Below are 22,591 nucleotides of genomic sequence, written 5' to 3'. Positions count from 1 at the left end.
GTTTTCCCATTGGGAGCAGACAGCACCTTACTTCAATGGTGAATTTCAATGGATGATTGGAGGAGGCATATTCACAAGAGACTGCATTAGCCAATACAAGATTCTCAGCATGGGAGACATGCATGAAATACAATTTGACCTGAAATCACAGCTAAAAGTGATCATAATCCAGGTTCCCCAGTACCCCACCAGATCAGAGCCTCCCCTAATCCACCCCCTTGCTCAGTGGAGCAAGAGTGCCTTGATTAATTCTGTGCCCTGCTGTAGGGCCAATTGGGCTGGACTAGGTTTGTGGGTCAACACCGGGAAGTTAGTCATATTCCAAAAGCGGGGCCAAAATGTCTAAACTGGTTCAGCCACTAACTTTTTCTGCCACCAAGATGTCAGTTTGATCCACCATAGCATCATAGAGGGGGCTCAGTGGATTTCCAAATACTAATTTAGCATTTATATTGAACTACAAACACCCAGGCATCCGAGCACTGCTCATTACCCAAGATGTGTGGTGCTCATCGACCTCGGAAGGATGAAAGGCGGAGTTTGGCCATGCCAGGATTCAAACCTGCATCAGCAGGCTCTGCATAGATGTCAAAGCAAGTGCTCTACTCGCTGTGCTATCGGCCCTGCAAGTCCAATAGCACAAGTGCTAACAATTGAGATTCTTCCTGCCAGTAGGAGTGGTGTAAGGAGATTGGCCTGCCTTTCTCCCCATTCTTGGGTAGTTCTCTGGCATGCCAAATAAGATAATCTGTCGTCCTATGGATTATCACATGAGTGATGTCTTCTATAGCAGAGATGCACCATTTCCAGAATGATTGTATGTTGGGGCAAGTCCACCACATATGGAAGTACAAGCCGGGCTGCCCACATTTGCACCAACATGGAGTATCAACTGATTGGTTGACCCGATGCAGGCGGGTTGGGGAAAGTACCATCGCAGGCGCAGTTTATTAGTGCATTTCCGATTAGTGATGCAAAAGGAAGAGGAGTGGGTAGACTATATGTCGACCGAGATTTGGTCTTCCAGAGGGTGTCCCAAATCTGCCTCCCATTGTGCCATATAGGGGGGTGTCTGGTTACAGCAGTTTGCAGAGCGTGGAGATTCTTCCCCTACGCAGCAGTCCCTGTAAGGCAAGTACCAGAGGGCTGACGGCTCGTGTCTACTTGTCGAGTCTGGGGGATGAGAACACCAATGTTGGAGTTGCGAGTAAGAGAACCTATCCGCTTCAGTCAGGTGAAAGGTCGATTTACATCGTTCAAAAGTTCAGGGTTGGACATTGCCCCAGGGATTCAAGCACGCCCCCACGCACCCCACCCTCCCCCCCCCCCCCCCAGCAGCCAAGTTTTTTTTAAGTTCATAGGGTGGGACCCAGGAGAAGAGGATGGATTGTGGAAAATCAAGGAAAGAGGCCCCAGGCCATGTGGGAATACTCTTGTGTTTTATGCCCAATCCCATACACTAAGGGTGTGTTTGGTGGATGCCAAGAACCCAGCCCAAGTCTTCCGTAGCGGAGGTGGAATGTGTGGAAGGAAACTGGTGTAGTGTGAGGTGGGACTGCTCTAGCTCCATCCATTTCAGGGGCCCAGTATACATGTCCCAGGATTGAACACGTGCCAATTGTGACGCTACATGGTATTTACATAGGTTGTCAGGCCTTGGAGGCATCCAATGCCAGCAGGGCCAGTTCGTGCGAATTTTGGGTCGCTATGTCTTCCAAGTTTGAGCTCTACGAAGATAGTCTCCAGTTGATCTATGCATTATGAACCCTGTCTGATCAGAGTCAGCCAAAGAGGGCAAGACAGTGGCCATGCGATTTTCCAGAAGAATAGGTGTTGGCATCCATTTTTATTAGGGAGATGGGCCAGTTTTCCCTGGGATCTTTGCCAGATTGAAGCACGAGCACAGTTTGGATTCTTGCATGGATGGGTGATGGAGCCAGAGATACCAAATGAGTTAAAGAGGGCCGTTAGCGGGGCTACCAGCTGGAGGAAGAACAGTTTGTAAAACATTGTGAACTCATCAGGGCCTGTGGCTCTAGGCTTTAGAGACTTCATGACAGCCTCCACCTCACCTGTGATCGGGGGGGCCCAATCCCTCCGTCGGGCTCATCAAGTTGTGGAAGGGTGGCAACCTGCAAGTATTTTGTCTGTTCTGCCTTGTCTCAAGGCACTGCAGACATCGTTTGAGAGCTGGGTCGCTGCGAGTTGTAGTTTATCACGATCAGCGTATTGCACCCAATCCTGGGGGCAGGGGGGGTGGGGGGAGGCAGGGTCACAGAGGCCCACTATGGTGTTCTTCATCTTAGCCAATTTCGCCACTAAGAGTTTGTTCACTTAGTTCTTCGTGTAGTAGCCCTGCTTGGATTTGGTCAGTAAGTGCGCCGTCTCCTCTGCATAATGGGTCTCCAAATTCTTCTGTGATGTCTGTAGAGCATGTTGGGTCTTTTGGAACCAACCCCTCTTTTGTGATCCTCTTCTAGTTCAGTGTGGGCCCGTTTTTTACGATATGCCCTCCCATGTGCGATCAGTTCTCCCCTCACTATTGCTTTCATGGCATCCAAGGTATTGTCTGGGGACGTGTCTACCGGGTTTTCCGGCAAGAAGTTCCAAATCACTTTAGCAATAGAGTCTCTCAGCGGCATCTCATTCAGGATGAGATTGTATAGGTTCCAGCTGCTTCGCAGAGGTGGATCAGGATTGTGGGCTAGAAGAGTCAGCTCAACTGGGGCATGATCCGAGAGCACTTTTGCTCACATGGCTACTTAGTCTACAAAGGCGAGGATTTGTGGGAGGTCGGCATAAGGTCTATTTGGGAGGAGGTCCTGTGTACATATGAGAAGTCCTTCACCCAGGTGAAGCACCCTCCACGAGTCTACCCAGAGTCTACCACCCCCAGCATCTGGCATAGGTGGAGATGTTTTGTGGTGAGCTTAAAGTCAGAGGGGGCCAGGAGATCTATCCCCCAAAGGGTCTGAGACCCCATTGAAGTCTCCTATGATTATTTGGCCTTCAAAACGGAAGAAGGGAATTGCCCAGAAACTTAGAGAATGCATCTAGACCTTCATTGGGGCATAAACTGACATGGAACAATAAATCTGTCTATTTACAAAGTCTTTACTGTGCCCAGAGGGGCGATACACAGCAGTCAATGTGTTAGTGCCTTAAATTGCACATTCCTGGCAAAAACGATGGCTGTACCCCCTTTTTGGTCCCATTAGAAGCAAGGTACTGGATTGGTGTACGGAGACGTGTGAAGTCTAGCAGCAACAAGTGTGTTTCTTGTAAGACGACCACTAAGCCTTTCATATCCTGGAGCAGTAGAGTTCAGGCCCTTTATTTCGCTGAACATAAAGTTCAATTTCGGATGTGGTGGGGTGCCTCTGGGGCATTGGGCAGGGACTGGGTCGCCATCTAGGTCTTCGGTCTTCATGCCTCCATTGAGCTTCCAACATAGGAAGCTGACCCTTCTTGGTCAGCATCTTCCTTAAACAAGTTGGTCAGAATTCACTTTTTACAGCTGCTTCAAGGTTCTGCCAAGCCTCATCTTTCAAGATATCAGCTTATTTTAATTTTCATTTATGGAGCAGTCTCAGCTTAGCCAGATTGTCCATCTCTATTGGGATATTTTATCGTTTAATAAAAGGAATCTTACATTTCTTATTGTGCCAATTAGGGTAACTATTTTACATGAGTAAATAGAATGTATATGTTCTGGCATTCTGTTCAGGCAAGTTGTGCAATTGCTTTCAATACATTTGGAACTGTTCTATAGCATCCCACATGAGCACCCCCCAGGTCAAATGTATTAAAACCTGCTCAACTGCCACCATTTAGTACCTCCACTTATGCGAGGTTACTAGTAACCTGCGATGCACAGTACCTTTCAGAGAACCAAAAAGGTTTCTTTTGGTGGAAACGGAAGCATTCACAATTGTTTATCTGGGGTAAATCTTGCAAGTTGCAAGGTACTAGCCAGGAATAAAGTTACTTGCCCTCTGCATTTTACTGCATGAAACGATCACCGCTCGTAAATGGCTAGTGGAGGGTGCGCATTTGAGACAAGCTCCACAAGGTACTTTACATCGTGGAACAGAGTCCCGGTTTGTGGCATACTACATTTTTAAATCCTATATTGCTTTAGAGTCCTCTGAACATGCAATTGTAGGCAACAAAAGGACCATCAAGTTTTAACTTCACCACAAAGGCTCCCTGATTAAACATACGATGTCTGCTAGATTTCACAAATGCTATTGCTCTGAAGTTCCCAAAGACATTTGGTCAGTACCTCTAGGAGCTAGCTAGGTTGTGACTGAGGGCAACAGATGGCCCAGCTAGCTCACACTGGTAAGATGACAAGCCCCAAGGCGGCTACCCCAAGATCAACCATGATTAATAGAATTTTGAAAATCAAGCAATAAGTGCTACCGGGCAGCACGCTGTGTCACTCAGTACTCAGTTTTGTGGAGTAAACCATGATTAAATGGCCAAGTTGCCAGCAAGGAAACATTCCTCTCGTCACAGTTGTGTGCCAATTTTGATCCACCAATATGCAACCAACAGGTGCTGTATGCTTTTTTTACATGAAGATCACTAGTTTTAAAGTCGTCCATCTGTATTAAATTCGCCATTTACAATTCAAATGACAATTAAGTGAACTTGTTAGAGGGGGGGAGAAGTTACATATGGGAGCATCCTCCAAGCATTTTCATACCTAGCCAAGTTCAGAAAATGGCTGGTGGGAAACTAAGCCACCCAAGGAGGCCTACGAATGGATAGCTGTACATGCATCCCCGTTTCAAATGGTTGCTGTGCACTACTGCTCCCACCACAGGGACTGCTATGCCATCTAGAAATTTAAAATTCTAGCAGAAAGCAGCAGACCCAATAAATGTGGTAAACTGCTTCACCCACACGCCAGGTTTTGCTGCAAGATGGGCACAGCAAGAATATTGCATGGCTCTACAGGAAGGGAAAAAATAAAATATAGGTAACTGGTTTAAGTTAAATGAAAAAGTAGCAATTCCTGCAAACTGTTTCAAACTGCTGAAAGATTTGAGCACCTATGCAGGAATGCTCATCGCAAAGTTGTGTGTTGCTTTTGGTCAAACCGACAATTCAGTAGCTCCGTTTACAGCCTGGCAAATGCAAATTTGAATATCAGTGTCTATGTAGCAAAGAAAATGTTGGACATTTTAGTCCTCTATGCACGACACAAGATTAACAAATTCAGAGGGAGATTACAATGTTCACTGGTGCCTGCAGGCAACTAGTCTTCACATAGGATTGAGGAAAAAGAAAGTGTACATTGGCATTCACCAATTTCCCAAAGGGCACATTGAATTTCCTATAGGACTGTAGGCAATGCAAGTCAGTTTTATTTCAGGGTTGAAAGGGGGGGAATACATTTTATATACATCTGAACAGATTAATCTTACAGTTTCAACTGTCAACTGTCAGGTACACATTTTAAAATTCACATTTAAAATTGACTGTTCCCTAGAAATGTTTACCTGGATTTGTATTAGCTTTTGTAAATCAAGTTTACAATTGCCAAAATTACATAAATCATGCACTGCCATGATCGGTAGCAATTACAAAAGGAAAATCAGTAATTGAAGCAAGAGGGAAACCTTCAAAATGGCCCTGCCAGGTACAAATCCCTTTTTGTATCCAAATGAGGGGTGCACCTTTGGTCCAATTAAATTAGACTGTTATGGTACGGAGGAACCAGGCTATGCGAATACATTTTTGCTAATTAAATGTGTTGCCACCCATATTTTATTATGAAAACAGCCCAGTAATTCTCAGGGGTGCTTCAAGAGTAGTCATCTGTTGCGTACTCTTGATAAGGCCACACCCCTTGCTCCTCTTAGCGGATGGGCTAGATACTCGAGCAAAGTATGGTCCATGATCGCACTGGTCACAGTTTCAACTATGAAAGGGACATGTATGGGCCCATAGTAAACAAACATTTTTGTATTTGTACAAGTGCTTAATGCCAAAACGCTGAACAGAATAAAAGCTGGACAAAGAAATACATTCTAGTAAAACACACTGCACTTAATTGGGAAGCCGGGAAGTGTCTCCATTAGTTTGGAAGCATGAGGGGAACAAAGATCAAAACTGATAAATCTGTGGAGGGCCCAAATACTTGAAAACCTGTGCAACTAAGCAACCTACAAGGGAACTGGCAGGGTTGTGGGAAGATCAGGATAGTGCCTGGGATATTCCTCCCTCCCCGGTAAAAGTTTGCCCAAGAGGGTTCATCAACTTGCTATTGATGATGCATGCATTGTTTACAATCTGGAACTTGGGGCCTGTAATGGCAGAATCTTAGAAGGATCAGTCTGTGAAACCTACCTTGGTAGGTCACAAGGGTGTTGCCGTCATTGATTATATATTTTTATTTCAGCCAAGGACTGGGCGAGTAAATTTAAGATTCACGAAAGATCTGAAAGTGATCAAGTGATCATAACGCAAGTGTCCTCTTTCAATTCAATAAGACAAATTTATCAGTACAAGCCTCAGATGTGGTGGAAGCCATTACTGTCACTGGCCATACCTGCAAGTCAATGTGGGTTAGAAGGATTAGGTCAACCACATATGCAATTCTGGAAAATCTTGCAGATGTCTCCAATTCAAACCTGGTCCCTTATTTAAGCTGTGAAGTCCCTATAAGGAAGGATGACAACTGGGATGAATTGGCATACGAAGGGGACCACATTTCCTATTGGAAATTGATTGCAGGCGAAGTGGTGAATGGGGACTTGGCTTTCAATGCTGCATCACAGCAGATGCCTGGTTACTGCTGTGGGCCAAACCCAGAATGTGCAACTGGATCAGATTGTAAATTGCAGGGGTGAGATGCTTGCATTTAATATATAGGAAATCTGGAGGCAATTGAAAGCCAAAAGTGGAAAGGTTTCTGGACCAGAAACAATCACGGGAAGATGTCAAATGTCCAATGCAATAATGACATGGGTACTGTGCCCGCTTCTTGGTGAAATGTAATTGTACCTATATGTAGACAAGGTGGAAGGGACTCACCTGCCAATTACTGTGCCATCTTTTAGATAGTGTAAATATTTTCAGCAAAAGCTGTTGTCCCATTTCCAGGCAGGGTTTCAGAAACAAGACTACAGTCGATCAAAGCTTTCGGCTGTTCGTTGAACCAGAAATACACTGCTGTCGAAGAGGAAATGTTATTTGCGGGTCTCTGGACTGCATCTTGAGGGAAATAGTGTGGCGTATTATGAGGGGGAAGATGACCCTTCAAAACTAATTTGTCAACCAACTGCTATACAATGATAAAGCTACTGTTTTGGCGTGGCCAGCAAACTAACAGCACCATTTTATATAGGAAAGGGAGTATAGCAAGGAGGTGTCCTTGCATATATCTGAGGCTTGTGGATCTGCTTAGATCACAAGCTATGCATAGGCTGACATCAAGTGGTAGCCGCTGAGTATTAAATTTCATGCCTTCAAAACTCGAAAAAAGGGCTGTTGACAGGGTGTGCCAGTAATACTATGCCTAGTAGGAGGTCCACTTTACCCATAGTCCTTCACACATCTACGTCCTTTAGACCATCAGACGCATATCAGAGTTCCTTCGTGGCTGACAACTAAAATTGAAACTGTCCTTTCGACAACCATATACCACAATATCTCCTGGCTTCAAGGACAAAACCATCCGCCGCCAACAGCCACTACTGTCTCAACGAACTCTTGCCTGCGGCCTCAAGGGCCCAACAGGCCTCAGCACTGCACCGTAGGGAGACTGGGGGGGGGGTTGGGGTGGTTCAAATTCCAACCTCACTTAGAGAATGCATATTCCCCTTACTCCTTTTTCGCCAGGCTGCCACCTTTATACATGATGGAAAACTCAATTCTGTCCTCCCTGTAACAGGAAGTTTCCCTGGAAAGATTGTGTGTAACGTTTGTCTCCCCTAGGGACCAGGCCGAAGAGTGTGCAAGTCTTGCAAACTATTCGGGCTGAAAACTTTATAGGACCACATGACAATGCTGGGCCCACCACACCATGCAGGCCGAGGCTGCCATGGCCAAAGGGGCCTCCAGCGATGGCAGCAGCGACGTCCAAGTGACGCAGAGGGCAATCGGGAACCTCCGACACATTCCCGTGTGCGAGCCCCCAACAGGCTTGGCAGCGGTTCTGCTACGGGGACACCAGGTTGCTCCAAGGACCAGTTCACACCAAGCACATCCACCACAGCCAAAAGTCGGCCCTGCCATCGGCCGATAAGCCACCCAGTTGAGGGATGGGTCTGAACAGTCCTCTGGGCCATTGCAGTCACCACATGACAGGCCCCCAAACCAGATGCCAAAGGTTAATATGGCCCTGGGATAAAGCTAAAGAGCGCCTTAAACATTCCACATCCTACTGAAGGCCAGAACGTCGCGAAACAGACTAGGAGTGTCGATTTAAAGTCACAAGGAACAAAAACAACAAGTTACTTCTTACCTTGTAATGTTCTTTCGATGGGATGTTCCTCTGATGTATTCCTTATCTTTGATAGATCATCTCCCAGCTTGCTAGCCTCGGAATTTTTTTTCCAGTAGAGGGCGCTGCGCGTCGACGTCCCGAGCCGATGTCGCTCGACGGCCTCGGTATCGGCGCCAACATCATCACGCATATATCGCGCAGCGTCCGTTGCTCAGTTCCGTTTTGACGTTAACAGTTGTTCACATGAATTGGTTATTGACCTTGAAGGAGCGTAAGCTGCAACCACAAGGGAAGTATTACTGCGGTGATGAATGGGAGGGGCGATAAGGAATACGTCGGAGGAACATCCATCGAAAGAAAGTTACAAGGTAAGAAGTAACTTGTTCTTCGAAGGGATTGTGTCCAACGTATTCGTCATCTTTGATAGACTCCCATAGCAGTGGTGTGCAATTGGAGGTGGGAGTAAAACGCCATGTTTCCTTTTAGGAATGAAACAAATGTAATACGGCTTTGCCAAACCTAGTCTCTTGACTAGAGAGGAATCCAGGTTGTAAAATCTTGTGAAGGTATGTGCGGACGACCATGTGGCAGCCGCACAGGTCTCGAACCGGCACCCCTCTTTGGAGGGCTGAGGAGGCTGCGATACATCTGGTTGAATGAGCCCTAAGATTTTGAGGAGGCTCTTTCCCTGCTAGTTTGTAACATTCCAGGATGGCCAAAATAATCCATCTGGAGGTTTGTTTCGTTATCGGTAGTCCTAATTTGTGCCCTGTGTAACCTACGAACAGTTGGTCTGCTTGCCTAATCCTAGCAAGTCTGCTGATGTAAAAGCTTACAGCCTGCTTTGGGTCCAGCCTAAGTAGCCTTCCCTCTTTCCCCAGATGGGTAGGTGGATAGAATGAAGGTAAGGTAATTTTCTGAGTGATGTGGAATTTAGAAACCACCTTTGGGAGGAAATTAGGCTTCACCTGTAGGACAACTTTGTCCTCATGAAAAATTGTATGAGGGGGTTTACAAGATAGAGCTTGTAATTCGCTCTCACCCTTCTAGCAGATGTTAAAGCCACAGTTAAGGGTGAGAAATCTTAGCAAACAAGAGTGGAGTGGTTCGAAAGGATTCCCCCATCATGAAATTTAAGACTAAATGTAAGTCCCATAAAGGAACCTGGAAAAGTCTTGGAGGGTAGACATTGTATTACTAAGGGTAATTTGAAATACAAAGGCTCCTCTGCAGTGCGCTTGAAGCTTGATAGTGCTGCAAGATAGCCCTTGATCGTGCCAACTTGAAGGCCTGAATTAAGTAGAGTAGAAAGGATAACACTGTTGGTGTACCACATGAAAAGGGGTCGATATTCTCTTCTCTACACCAGCTGCAGAATTTGTTCCAACGGCAGCGGTATAAAGACTTTGTTGCTGGCCTTCTGGCCGAAAGCAACACTTCCATGTCATCAGGGAGGTCCCAATCCTTGTATCTCAACCTTTCAGAAGCCAGGCGTGAAGGTTGAGGGTCTGATGTCTGGATGGAGAACCTGACCTCCCTCCTGTGAGAGAAGATTCTCCTTGAGTGGAAGACGAATTTGAGGGCAGATGGACATGTCCAGAAGGTCCGGGTACCACATTCTCCTGGCCCAGTTTGGGGCAATTAGGATCATGGTTCTCCGGAATCTTCTCAACCTCCTGATGATTTGAGGAATGACAGGGACTGGTGGAAACGCATACAGGAGTGGCAACTCCCAGTCCACTACGAACGCGTCCCCTAGAGCTCCTCTTGGGGGAAATTCCCTTGAACAGATCACACTCTGTTGGTACTGGTGGCAAACAGATCCACTTGAGGGGTTCCCCAAAGGGCGAAGATCTCCTGAATGACTTCCTGAGCTAAGTCCCCACTCGTGGGAGACTGCCCTGCCTGCTCAGAGCGTCCGCCATCAAGTTCTTCTCTCCAGCTAGGTGAACTGCCAATAGAGAGATTCCTTCTTGAATTGCCCAAAACCAGAGCTGCATTGCCTCTCTGCACAGTGGCAGTGATCCTACTCCTCTGGTTGAGGTAGTGCATGGCTACCGTGTTGTCCGTCATTATCAAGGCATTTTTTTCCCTGTACAGATGGCAGAAAAGCTTTCAGCGCTAGTCTGATAGCTCTAACAGGTTGATATGTAGTCTGGACTCCGACGAGACCAACGACCGCTGAAGGTCAAGTCATTGGTATGGGCTCCCCACAGGCATCCGTGACTGATCGCCGGCCATGGTTGCCAAACAGTTCCCCCTTCAAGATGTTTTTCTGGCAGGCCCACCACTGAAGGTCTCGAGCCACCTTGTCCGGAATCTGAAGGAGGTCTGTCATTCTCCGAGAATTGTGACCACTGAGTTCAGTGCCCACTGAAGATATCTCCTTCTCAGGCGAGCCTCTGGAACAAGGAAGATGCAGGATGCCATGAGGCCTAGCAACCTCAAAAATTCGAAGGCTGGGAGACGTTGGGCATTTTGAAACTTGGTGACCATCTGCAGAATATCTTCAGCCCTCACCTCTGGTGGCGAGGCTTTTCCTCAGGGAAGTGTCCAGGACCGCTCCAATGAACTGGAGTCTGTGATGGTATCATTTGTGACTTCTTTAAATTGAGGGAGAAGCCCAGTTTGTGAAGGAAGTGGCAGAGATAATCTAGCTGGATCTGAGCTTGTTGCGAAGATACAGCTCTGATCAGCCAATCGTCCAGGTAGGGGTAGACGTGGATCCCTTCCCTCCTTAGACTTGCAGCCACTACCGACATTAGCTTGGTGAAGACCCTCGGGGCGGAGGTCAGCCCAAATGGCAGAACTTGAAATTGATAATGAGAGCCGCCAATTGCGAACCTCCGGTATTTCCTGTGTTTGAGATGGATTGGCAAATGGAAATAAGCATCCTGGAGGTCCAGAGATACCAGCCAGTCCTGGAGCTTGAGGGCCTGAAGGATCTGGGAGAAAGTTACCATCTTTAACTTCTCCCTCCTGAGGAACTTGTTCAATTCTTGTAGGTCCAAGATAGTCCTCAGTCTTTCTTCGGGATGAGAAAGTAGGGGGGCGGTGGGGGTGGAGTACCAGCCCTTGTTCCTCTCCGCTACAGGTACCGGTTCTATGGCACCTTTCTCTAGCAGGTCTACAATCTCCTGCAAGAGGAGCGGTTCTGGAAATTTGAGAGCTGTTCCCTGGTGGATGACTGAGGGATGCATAGAAAAGGCAGGCAGTAATCTTGGGCAACTGTCTCCAATGCCCAAGCATCTGACGTAATAGCCTGCCATTCTGTCAGATGTTCAGTTAACCTGCCCCCTATTGGTGTTTTGTGAAGAGTCCTCAGAGCAGTTTGGAGGCGGCTGATGCAGATGCTGAGGGTAAAGAGGCACCTGCTGCGGCTTGTGTTTTTACCCTGTCCACCTCTTTTTCTGACCCCTTTGCACCGGCTGTCCTCTGCCCTTTCCGAATGCGGAATAGAAGCGAAAGGACTTACCGCTCCAAGAGGTTCCTGGGGGGCGATATGGTGTGACGGATTGCAGCTCCTAGGGATTTTGCTGCTGCCTTAGATGTTTGTAGCTTTTCTAAACTGTCATCCGCCTTCTTACCAAACAAAGAAGAGCCGTCAAAGGGCATATTCAAGGGTCTGCTTTGCACATCTGGAGCAAAACCAGACTTCGTAACCAAGCAAATCTTCGGTTTGTTGCACTTGCCGCCATGGCTCTGCTGATGCCGTCAGCAGAATAGATGCCAGTTTGAAGGGATTCGCACATAGAGTCTTTACCATCCTTGATGTTTAGGAACGCCTCCCTTTCTTCTCCCTCCGGGAGGCAGTCAGCCACTAATGAAGCACACTCCCAAAGTGTGTGGCTGAACCTAGCGAGCATACAAGTAGCATTGATGGATTTCAACGCCATGCTACATGCGGAAAAGACTTTAGGCCATAGAGTCATATCTCTTATCCTTATCCTGTGGAACAGTAAGGTAAGCCGATTTACTACCTGCTGAAGTAGCTGCCTGACCAACCAGACTCTCCGGAGTTGGGTGTTGGGATAAATATTCAGGGTCAGCTGAAGACACCCTATATTTAGCTGACAATTTGTTAACCCCTGGGATTACCTCAAGTGTTTCCCAGTTTGCCAATAGTCTCCTTTGTAATACTGCATGAAATGGCACTAGAGGATCCTCCTGTGGACCTTTGACCAAGATGTCTGAGATCGTCTTGCTGAGAAGCAAGACGATGTCTGAGATCGTCTTGCTGAAAAGCAAGAGTGTGGACCACCCCATAAACTCTTATCCTTGCCATCAAGGTTCTATAAGGGGTTTCAGCATGTTCCCCTGGGTCTGGTGTGGCAAATTCCACTTCTGGGGAAGTGTCCAACCCACTTACTTCCTGTAGGAAAGCATGGAGGTCTTCAAACCTACCTTCCCCAATGGTAAATTCCTCTTGTGCAGGAGTCGCAGGTCCCTGCAACTCAAAAGGTCTTTCCCGATCCCAATCCTCCCCTTCTTCATAAATAGAAGACGACTCTGGAGTGATCAGGTCTTGAAAAGGGCATAAATCCCATTTCCCGAGCAGAAGGAGCCAAATTCGTCATGATTGGCTGAGAAAACGTAGACGGCGGACGTTAAAGGCTTCAAAGCCATCGAAAAAGGCCTCGAGAAAGGTGGTAGAGGCCTCGATTCTACTCGAGGTTGTTGACATTCGTGCTCGAGGCTCTGGGTATGGCCACTGGCTGTGGGTTTATCCTTTGTCGACGGTGTCCACTCGACCGACCTGTGCGTCGAAGAACCCTTTGATAACGGTGTTGACGCTGATCTATGTGTCGAAGGGATCTTAGACGATGGAGAAGACTCAACTTTGCCTTTACGCAAGGGTTCGTGACACTCTAGAGTGGCTTCTTTCGCCGGGTGCTGCGACTCGCGGCTTTTTTGGGTCTTTCACCCAGGGTATCACCCTCAGCAGTCTTCGAGGGGGTCTGGAAAGGAGGAGGCCGCTTTCTCAAAGACGCCTAGCATCTTTTTCCTGAATTCCTCCCACTCAGCCTGAGAGCTATGTTTTGTGGGGCAGGAGACCCTTTTTGGGGAAACGGAAGACGAAGAAGGGGATCTGCAACCTCCGATTGCTTAGATCTCGGAGAGTGATGGGAACTGCTCCAAGACCTAGAACGAGAATGTCTTTTGCGATGGCGAGGAGACGAATGTCTCGACTCCGCCGAGGAAACTTTCGAAGAAGTTTTAACTGCCTTACCTCCCTCGAGCTTCCCCTTACGCTCCTTTAAGGCTTTCGCCGTCATGGACATGCAGTCCTCGCACTCCGAACAATGCTCGATTCCCAGGCACCCGACATTTTGTTTCCACAGTGTCATTTTTTTGAGGCCGGACCGTGGAGTAGTCAGTTCGGGTGAGGAAGCCATCGAGAGAGTCGGTATTCACAAGGAATATATTGATATATTTGACTGAAGAACTGATCAATGATATTCCGAGGCCCCACGAAGCGCTGAAAAACGGAACTGAGCAATGGACGCTGAGCGAGCATTTATGCGCGTGATGACGTCGGTGTCAATACAGAGGCCATCGAGGGACATCGGCTCGAGGGACGTCGACGCACAGCGCCCTCTACTGAAAAAATGTTTGAGGCCAGCAAGCTGGGAGATGATCTATCAAAGATAAGGAATACGTCGGAGGACACAATCCTTTCGAAGTAGGTATTACTCGACCCCTGCAAACATCCTTTCAGGTGCAATGCATCATAAATTGACCCCTGCCCCAGAACCTACAGCTACACTTGCTCACTGTTCCCAAGCTCCTCCCAATGAACCCCAGAGCAGGTAAACAAGGTCATGAGAAGCATAACTTCGATTAACACCTCCACAACATTCAGGGGCCCCACAGGGCGAGGCAGCAAACAGCCTGCAGCCAAGCCCGTCTGGACATAACGCAGGCTAGCAATAAGTATCTTGACCTGCGTCTTGAGACTGACACCAAAGGCTCACAGGACCCTGGCTCATATACAGACCGAGGACACATGGGACTTTGACCAATGCTATGACAACATTTACATAATCCAATCCCCAGACCACACGACACACGTGGCCGACTTGCCGGTAGACAACCAACTGCACTACAAAGACAAGGCTGCAGAGCAGATCCCCAGAAGCGGAGATCAATAAGACTTGGTGGAGGGCATCCTTGTGGAATAAAAGATCTGCAGCACAGTTTATGCATCTTGATCGATTGAAATAAATGGATATTCAGCCCTCACTGCTTACCCCAAACATGGGGAGACAACCCTTCATATTCCTTATACACTGACAGGTAAAGCCTAACTCAGTCACCACCACTAGAAAGAGGGTGGGGAACACCCCTGCCCCCTTCTTAGTCTCTGTCAAAGCCCCTTCTGTCAAGATTTACACCCTAGGTAGAAAAGTGGCTTCCTCGGCTGCCCATCAATGAATAGCTAATACGTTATTATCCAGCAACAATTGCCACAAGAGATCGCCCTACAAATACAGTTTCAGAGCCCCTAAAGACAGCTCAGACACCATCGCTAAGGGAGAGAGTTAGCGAGCTGCATCCTTAAAGATTACCTCGACTCAGACAATGCAGGGCGAATCAGGGCAGAAGGCATACTAATAAACGCCATGCATGGCTCCACCAGTCGGGGTAATTGGAGACCCAAGCTACCCTTTTGAACATTCCCATTGAGCCGAATGCTTTATTTGGCAAAGCAGTTGAAGATGTACTGAAAAACGCAAAGGAGCTATATACCCTCAAATTGATTTTTATTTATATGGCGCTCGTACACAAGTGTTTCAGAGTGCGACAGGGGAGAACAAAAGAACTTACTAGGGCCAGTGACATTGAGAATGTGCAAGTGCATGGGAAAGGAAAAGGGGAAAGTCCATGGGGGTGGAAAGTGCGGAGCAGAGGAGAAATAGATAAAGGCAATAAACAGTGGTAGTGCAGCCAGTAAGTCACAAGTGCTGGGTTTAAGGCAGCAGACAGGTCTGATGAAAGAAAAGGGGGTGGGGACTGTATGGATATAGATAGACCCCAGTGCAAGGGGTGGCCCAGAGGCAGTGCAGTAGGGTGAGCAGGTATCTAGGCCCGCAGGACAGAGGGGTTGCCAGGTGCATGGTGCCAAGAGAAACAGGTCAGCAGGGGAGAGGGAGGGCAAAGGCAGAAGCAAAGAGGAAGGTCTTGAGGTGCTTCTGGAACCGGAGAAGGTTCCCCAAGTTGGAGTGGCAGGGAGGCTGTTCCAAAGGGAGGCCCAGATCTACCCCGGCTTGTTTCTTTGAAAAACGACTGACCCAGTGGGAGTTGGAGGTAGGAACCAAGAGCTCGAGAGGGGCAGTAATTACAGGAGGATAGTTGAAGGTATTTTGGACCCAGGCCCCAGAAAGCCGTGGACAATGCAGTGTGTTTTGAATGTAATCATTGCATCCACTGGGAGCCTTTGGGCAGAGAGGAGGCACAAATGCGCAGTTTTAAGGACAGTGGCCCTCCAACTATAACATGGGTGGGCAAAATTTGTTCTGGGGTTCCTCACAAGGGTAGTGCTGTTTTCAAAGAGGCCAAGGAAGGGCTAGAAGCTCAAGTGAAGCTCAACCCCTCCCAAGCAATGACCACCCACTTCAGGCTACCTCTCATGCCATTCTAGTAGGAGGTTGCATTTGTCACTTCACCCGTGCACAGGAGGAAATCCCGTCCAACATGTGGTTACTTTGCAACGTGGCAGGGGGTATTGAATAGAGCCAACATCAGCCAAGACAAATACTTCACAGGAAGAATGCATCCTGTTCAAAGAAATCAAAGCACTGCTACTTCTGGACGCCATACAAATCGTGCCTTAAACAAGGGTATTTATTCAATGTACTTTGTTGTGCCAAAAAACCAAATGCACCCTGTCCTAGACCAGGGCCCTGCAAACAACTATGTCAAGGCACAAAAAGACTGCATGACAACGCTACAGGAAGTAATCCCACTGCTAAAACACTGAGACTACATGACAACCTTGGATTTGAAAGATGCATACTTTCATGTTCCCAGCGCACAGAAGATTGTGTGTCAAGTTAGCGACCCAACACTACCAATTCAAGGTGCTACCCTTCGGCATAGCCTACGCGCCTAGGGTATTAACCAAGGTAATTGTGGTAGTGGCAGCACACCTATGCAGAGAGTCAAGCCAGTGTACCCTTATCTGGACAACTGGCACAGGGGAATCCCCCAAATTTGCAACCAAAATACCCAGAAAACTATCAATCTTCTGTTCCAATTAGAATGCTCCATCAACGAGAGAAAAAAAAATAAGTCTTGTTCCAAGCAGACCAAACCAGTGCTAGGAGCAGTCATAAAGATAGAAGAGGGTCTAATCTGTCCGTCAAATGAAAGTGCAAAACATACTCCCGCAAATACCACAGTATCTAACGGTCACCAAATAACTGTACCGAAAGCAATTAGATTGCTCGGGATGATTGCTTCAGGCATCTACCCATGCACTCAATGCAAGAGTAGTTAGCAAAACTGTTCTGGTCAGTGGGATAATCTAGTGGTGGTGGTTTTGCTTACCCTAGTTCAAAACCTGTTAACCCTACAGTGCAATCAGTTCTCACAGCGGACGCATCGTTCACCGGGTGGGTAGCCCATTAACTTCACAACAGTGCCTGGCCTGTGGACACAGATCATAGCCCAAAATCACACACCTAAACTACTAGCACTGCTCAAGGCCTACAAGCTTTCCAGGGGCACCCATCAGGTCAGACAGTACAAGTCCTCACAGACAGCACCACTGCCCTATAAACAAGCAGGGGGCGGGGGGGGGGCACACACTCCAATTCTGTCCAGTCTAGCACATCGCAACAATTCTCTGGCAGACTCATTAGGCAAAGATACTCTACACAAAGAGCATGAGCGGCAGCTCGACAAAAACGTCTTAGACGATAATCTTCTCCCTCTGGGGCCATCCCCCAAAAAAGTATGCATCCAGGTTTCTCCCTCCCCCAACACAGATCCAAGGGGAACACTTTGGATGAACTGGTCAGGTAACTTTGCCTATGCCTCCCCCCTACAAAGTAGGTTGGTGAACAAGTTGCACTAGGATGAAGTGACTAATCCTAGTTGCTCCTAAATTTGCGCACCTTGGTTTCAGCATCTTCGCAAACTGGAGCTGTGCTAACCAATTAAACTCACGTGCCCCTACAACATGCTCACAGCACAGGGGGGATTGGGGAGGGGGGAAAACTATGTTCCACCCACCTCAGTCTATGAACTAGGCAGCTTGGCTCCTGAAGTCAGAGTTGCGCCATTTAAAACAACTTCAAGGTGTATGGAAATCGAGGCATGCAAACCAGACACTGTAAAGAGCTGTAACATGGTGCCAGTCAAAAAGTGTAAACCCGATTGAATGTGCTCCACATTCTCCACGCTAGTATTTAACTCTGATTTACCTAACAGCTCCATCGACGTACACCACTTCAGAAAGCAAGATGTCCTGGTGGAAATTAAGGCATTCATGGGAATAAACCCCCCCCACCCATTTCAAACTTGCCTCCAGGGTGGGACCTAAATGTGGTACTCGCAAAGCTAATGAACACCTCCCCCCGCCCCCTCCCCAAAACCCCTTTTGAAGAAGTCCAGCCTTAAACCTGCATATAAAATGGCTTTTCTGGCGGCCATCACATCCATAAGAAGTCTGCGAAATACATTTGTCAGTGCAAGATCCTCTTTGTAATCCACAAAGAAGAGTTGGTACCAAGAACACACCCTAGGTTTTCACCCAAGTTCATATTTAAGTTCCATGTCAACCAATCCATTGACCGACCAGCTTTCCTTCAAAATCCTTCAAGCTCAGAGAAAAAAAATAAACTACTCGGAAGGCGGTTCTTTACTAGGTTAACAAAACCGATACGAAAGCTGGTAGTCTCCATAGCACCTGCCAGGGAAAAGTGATCATGTTTCAAAAACCATCTCCAGATGGATAGTGAAATGCACACAGCTCCGCTATTCTACCAGGAGTAGAAGAGCTACTTTGGCCTTTATTGCAAATGTCCCGCTGCACACCATTTGCAAAGCAGCTACATGGAGCTCTGTACATATTTTTACTCAGCACTACTTAATTGAAACATTCTAAATCAGATTCACAGGTGGGACAAGCGGTGCTAAAACATCAATTTGCCGCTGTACCTTCTCATAACCCACCGCATCCAGATACTGCTCACTGATCTATGCATAGCATGTGATCTAAGCAGATCCACAGCATCATAAGGGAATACATTACTCACCGTAATCGTATCCGATGCTTGTACATGCTTAGATTCACATGCGGCCGCCCTTCCTCCTCTATGGAGTAGAAGATGCATAGATGTTTTCCAGCTTGATCTACTCATCTGCTTTATTGCATCTGTACTCAAGATACACTACCTCACGTAGGAGACAAATCACTGTTCAAGATTATCTTAAGAATTGCAGACAACTACTATTGCATGTACTAAACCCAATTTGTTACCAACAAAAAAGACTGGCGGTGAGGTTTATTCAGTCATATGGACCAGATTGAAGAGCTAAGCAAAGTGCAGACTCACCTGAGCGTGAAGTGCGGCAGCAGCTGCAGCAGCTGCAGGGTAAGTGAATGCAGCATGGGGAATGGCTGGGGCCAGTTCCGTAGCATATAGTGGGTAGGGAGCCCAGCCCTCTGGTGATGCAGGAATCAGTGCTGCTCCAGTCAGGTCATCTAAATGACAACAACATTGTAGTTTTATTATTTGTTCTTTTGTTCACCACACCCCCCCCCCCCCCCCCCCCCCCCCCCCCCCCCAACAAAATGCATGCAATAGTGCTCAGACATTTCTGGTCAGAGGGCAGCATAATCGACAAACTACAGCCCTTGTCACACTTGTTTAGAAGCAGACATCTCCAAGTGAGTGACTCCGCAGTTAGGAATAATTGTGATGCCTGAAATAAGTGGTGAAGTGTTGGTAGTGCATGAGGAGAAAACAAAGACTCAATAGTGACTGTTGGACATGGGAAATGTGATTTACTGTATTAGACCAGTGACACAGATCAAGTGGACTGGGTTTGGTTGCATAAGACCAGTGATTGTGATCAAGTGGGGCTCTACATAAGCTAGTGATGACAGTGAGACTGAAGGCCTTACTCCTCAGGTGCCCATAGAATGCTTGAAGCCAGTAAAGTAGCAAAAATGCTATATCTTCAAAAGAGACATCCAAGGCTGTATCCAGGTGTGATGCCAGCCTCGTCTTCCATCATGCCTTTGTCTCACTCCCTTTGTCCAATTAAAAAGCTCCTCTTCAGTGGCAGGCTGGTTTTGTCTGCATTACAGTGTACTAGACGTATGCTCACCATATAAAAATCTAATTCTCAAGCGGCTCCTTCACATTAGCAATTTTAGGAATTCTTCAGTTGACAGAGGACTAAAGACTTTGTACCGGCTGACCTGTGCCTTTTTCAATGAAAGCAGTTTCCTACACCCTCCCCCACCATCATCTATAACACCAGTTCAGACCATGTACTCTGCCAATTACAGACTTCAGAGTAGGTTGGGGGTGGTTCATACCAGTTAGCCCTCTCCACTATCAATTGACGAGTGACCACTTACTCTTGGGCAAGAAATTGTGGAAAACCAATATGACTGGGAGAGACTCCTATGCCTGGCGTGTAGCTTACAAGCTGACCTTTACCCCAGCTGCCGATAAATGGGATTCACGCAATAAGGATGTGGGTAGTAAACTCCTTTGTCTACCCCATTCACATCCTTCTAAATACAAATGTAAAGCACCTTGGGCCTTATCCTGGGTGCCAACACCATTGAAGTGGACAAAATTGAATATCCATTCTGCTGGTAAATGGCCCCAATAACTAATAGAGGTCATATTAAACTGGTCTCAAACAGTTTAATAGTTAGAACTGGATCAATCCTGTAATTGAAATTCAGGGCATGATCCAGATGGCAAGAGAAGCAGTTGCTTGCCAAGAGCAGACCACTATCAGCTCGTTCACATGGTATCAAAGGTCTCCCAGATCCATGGATGTACAACATGTAACATTTCTACATACTGACAGCGTGGAAAGCCAAATGCTTCTACATGCTCCAGCTGGCTTTGCCAGAAAGTGATGAAGATGCAATGCCTTCCTACTAGCCAGCCAATTTGCAATCTAGCATCGAGATGTTAACAAATGTTCCTGTCCGAGGACTAGCAAAATTTGGAGCAAGAAGCAAACTGCAATAGAGTTACAACTACAAAACAGTGGTGGCAATGGCAAACAATTCTCTTACCCATGGCCAAGCCAAAATGACTGGTTTTCAATCGTTGTAACCCCATCAGAATTCACCCACTGCCCTGCCCCTGCACAGCCCGCCTCCAGACCAGAAACCCTGGGACGGAGATTGCCTCGCATGTCTTGACTGTATTCATCACCTTTTACTCCTTGGAGATTTTAATGTCTGGTTTGATTACCTTTATAGATGCAACTGATGGATTGAGTTGCCTTCCATGAGCAGTCACTCCTTAAGTATGCTGCTCCTCAGAAAGGGCCACCATTTAGAACAGATCAGGTTTATAAGTCCAACTATATTTAGAGAATCCATTAGTCTGACTACAGTATGCTTTTCCCTATAACTGAAGGTTGATCTGCCAACATTACCCCATAATCTAGAGACCAGGAAATACAGTACAAAGCAGAAAAATCCCCCAACTGAGGAAGACACGTAGAACTTTTCAATTTCTCCATGGTTCAGAAATTACCACCATCTTCATACCAAAGTCTTCCCCAAAGTCTAAACAGCAAGCCCCTTACAAACCCAGGGTATGTTCGCTTAAATGGATGTGCTGAAAAGATAGAACTGGCATTACTAAAACCCAGGCTATAAAAATGCTTTTAGCAGGTCTTCAGGCAATCAAAGTCTCCCTCCTGGAATAGCCCTTGAACGCCGTTCTAAATTCATGGTTCTCAGATACATATGATAGAGCATGATGGATTACAGGAGTAATAGTAAATTAGTTTTTACTTTCAGGCTATGCAGACCGCCTCACATCTGAAACGTCACTGGCTACCCCCCCCCCCATGACTATTGGGCCAAAGGGACATCCTCAATTAATTTATGGGAGACATATTGCAAGTTCCTACACCCCAAACAATCAGGAGTTGGGCGAGTTGGTTGCAGGAAACAGTTGTGCATGGTGGACACCTAGCTGATATTATCTCGCTCGTACACAAGTGTTTCATAGCGCGACAAGGGAGAATAAAAACAGGCCCAGTGACATTGCGAACGTGCAAGTGCCTTCAGTCCCTTCATCTACGGCAAAAACCTGCGACATTACAAGTTGCATAGTGAGGGCTACAGTGACTGCTGCTGGCTCACATACGCTTGCATCTTTGCATTAGTTTGCGTACTTCCCGTGGGCAGTGTACATGCTATAGAGTAACTGTTTCTCTTCCATTACTATACCACACAATCACTTTCTAAAAAACAAAAAAAGGATACTGCAAGGCGAATCTGCTTGCCAACGAAAAGTGCATGACTATACTGCATTTGCTCTGCCTAGTGTACCCAGCGACACTTTCTACACGGGCGGCTTGCAGGCTTTTTGCCTTCGTCGTCCCAGTGCTTAAGATGCGGTCAAAGAGTGAAGGAAAGCACAGGGTTCTGTTGTCTAGTGTCTTAGGTTACATAGGTTTGCTGTGAACACTTTCAACATGTGACTTTTACCCGGCCAGCGATGGCAGGCTTCTTTGCCTTTGAACTGCCGGGACCCAGTGCAAGGTTTCGTACTTTGCTGTTTTACCCTGGTTTGTGACGGCAGGCTTTCTGCCTTGGGACTGCCGGGGGGGTTTACAAGTACCGGTGGGATTCCCTTTTCATCTGTGGAATATACCAACACTAGTGTCTAAAACAAGCAAACCTCTTAGGTGACAGAAGGAATTTACTTTATAAGAACATGCAGACTAGCAAATGTGGCCAGGGCAAGGTGTCCCATCAAAGGGAGGGTGTGCTGACCTCAATCCACACACCAACTACTAATAGACACAAGGAGGTATCCAAGGGTTCCTTGTTCTTGGCCTGGCCAAAAACAATCTGACAACATTTGAGAATACTGGGGTTGAATTTGAACTGACTGAGTGTTTGCAGGA

The 22,591-nt window shown here is 47.1% G+C and overlaps 1 protein-coding gene across 2 annotated transcripts in view; it reads right to left on the bottom strand.

Moving 5' to 3' along the window:
- The window catches only part of RBPMS2 (RNA binding protein, mRNA processing factor 2), a 213,111-nt gene that overhangs the window by 75,128 nt on the left and 115,392 nt on the right, over positions 1 to 22,591 (bottom strand). For both annotated transcript variants that reach the window (XM_069624709.1, XM_069624710.1), the window contains exon 6: positions 19,024 to 19,172. In XM_069624709.1, the coding sequence (XP_069480810.1) occupies positions 19,024 to 19,172 (149 nt within the window). The remainder of the gene's footprint in view (positions 1 to 19,023; positions 19,173 to 22,591) is intronic.

This window comes from Ambystoma mexicanum, chromosome 11 (genome assembly GCF_040938575.1).
Source record: "Ambystoma mexicanum isolate Mex_15411 chromosome 11, UKY_AmexF1_1, whole genome shotgun sequence".
Lineage (NCBI taxonomy): Eukaryota > Metazoa > Chordata > Amphibia > Caudata > Ambystomatidae > Ambystoma > Ambystoma mexicanum.
The sequence above is the reverse complement of the archived record's forward strand: the minus strand, read 5'-3'. Positions and strand labels throughout refer to the sequence as shown.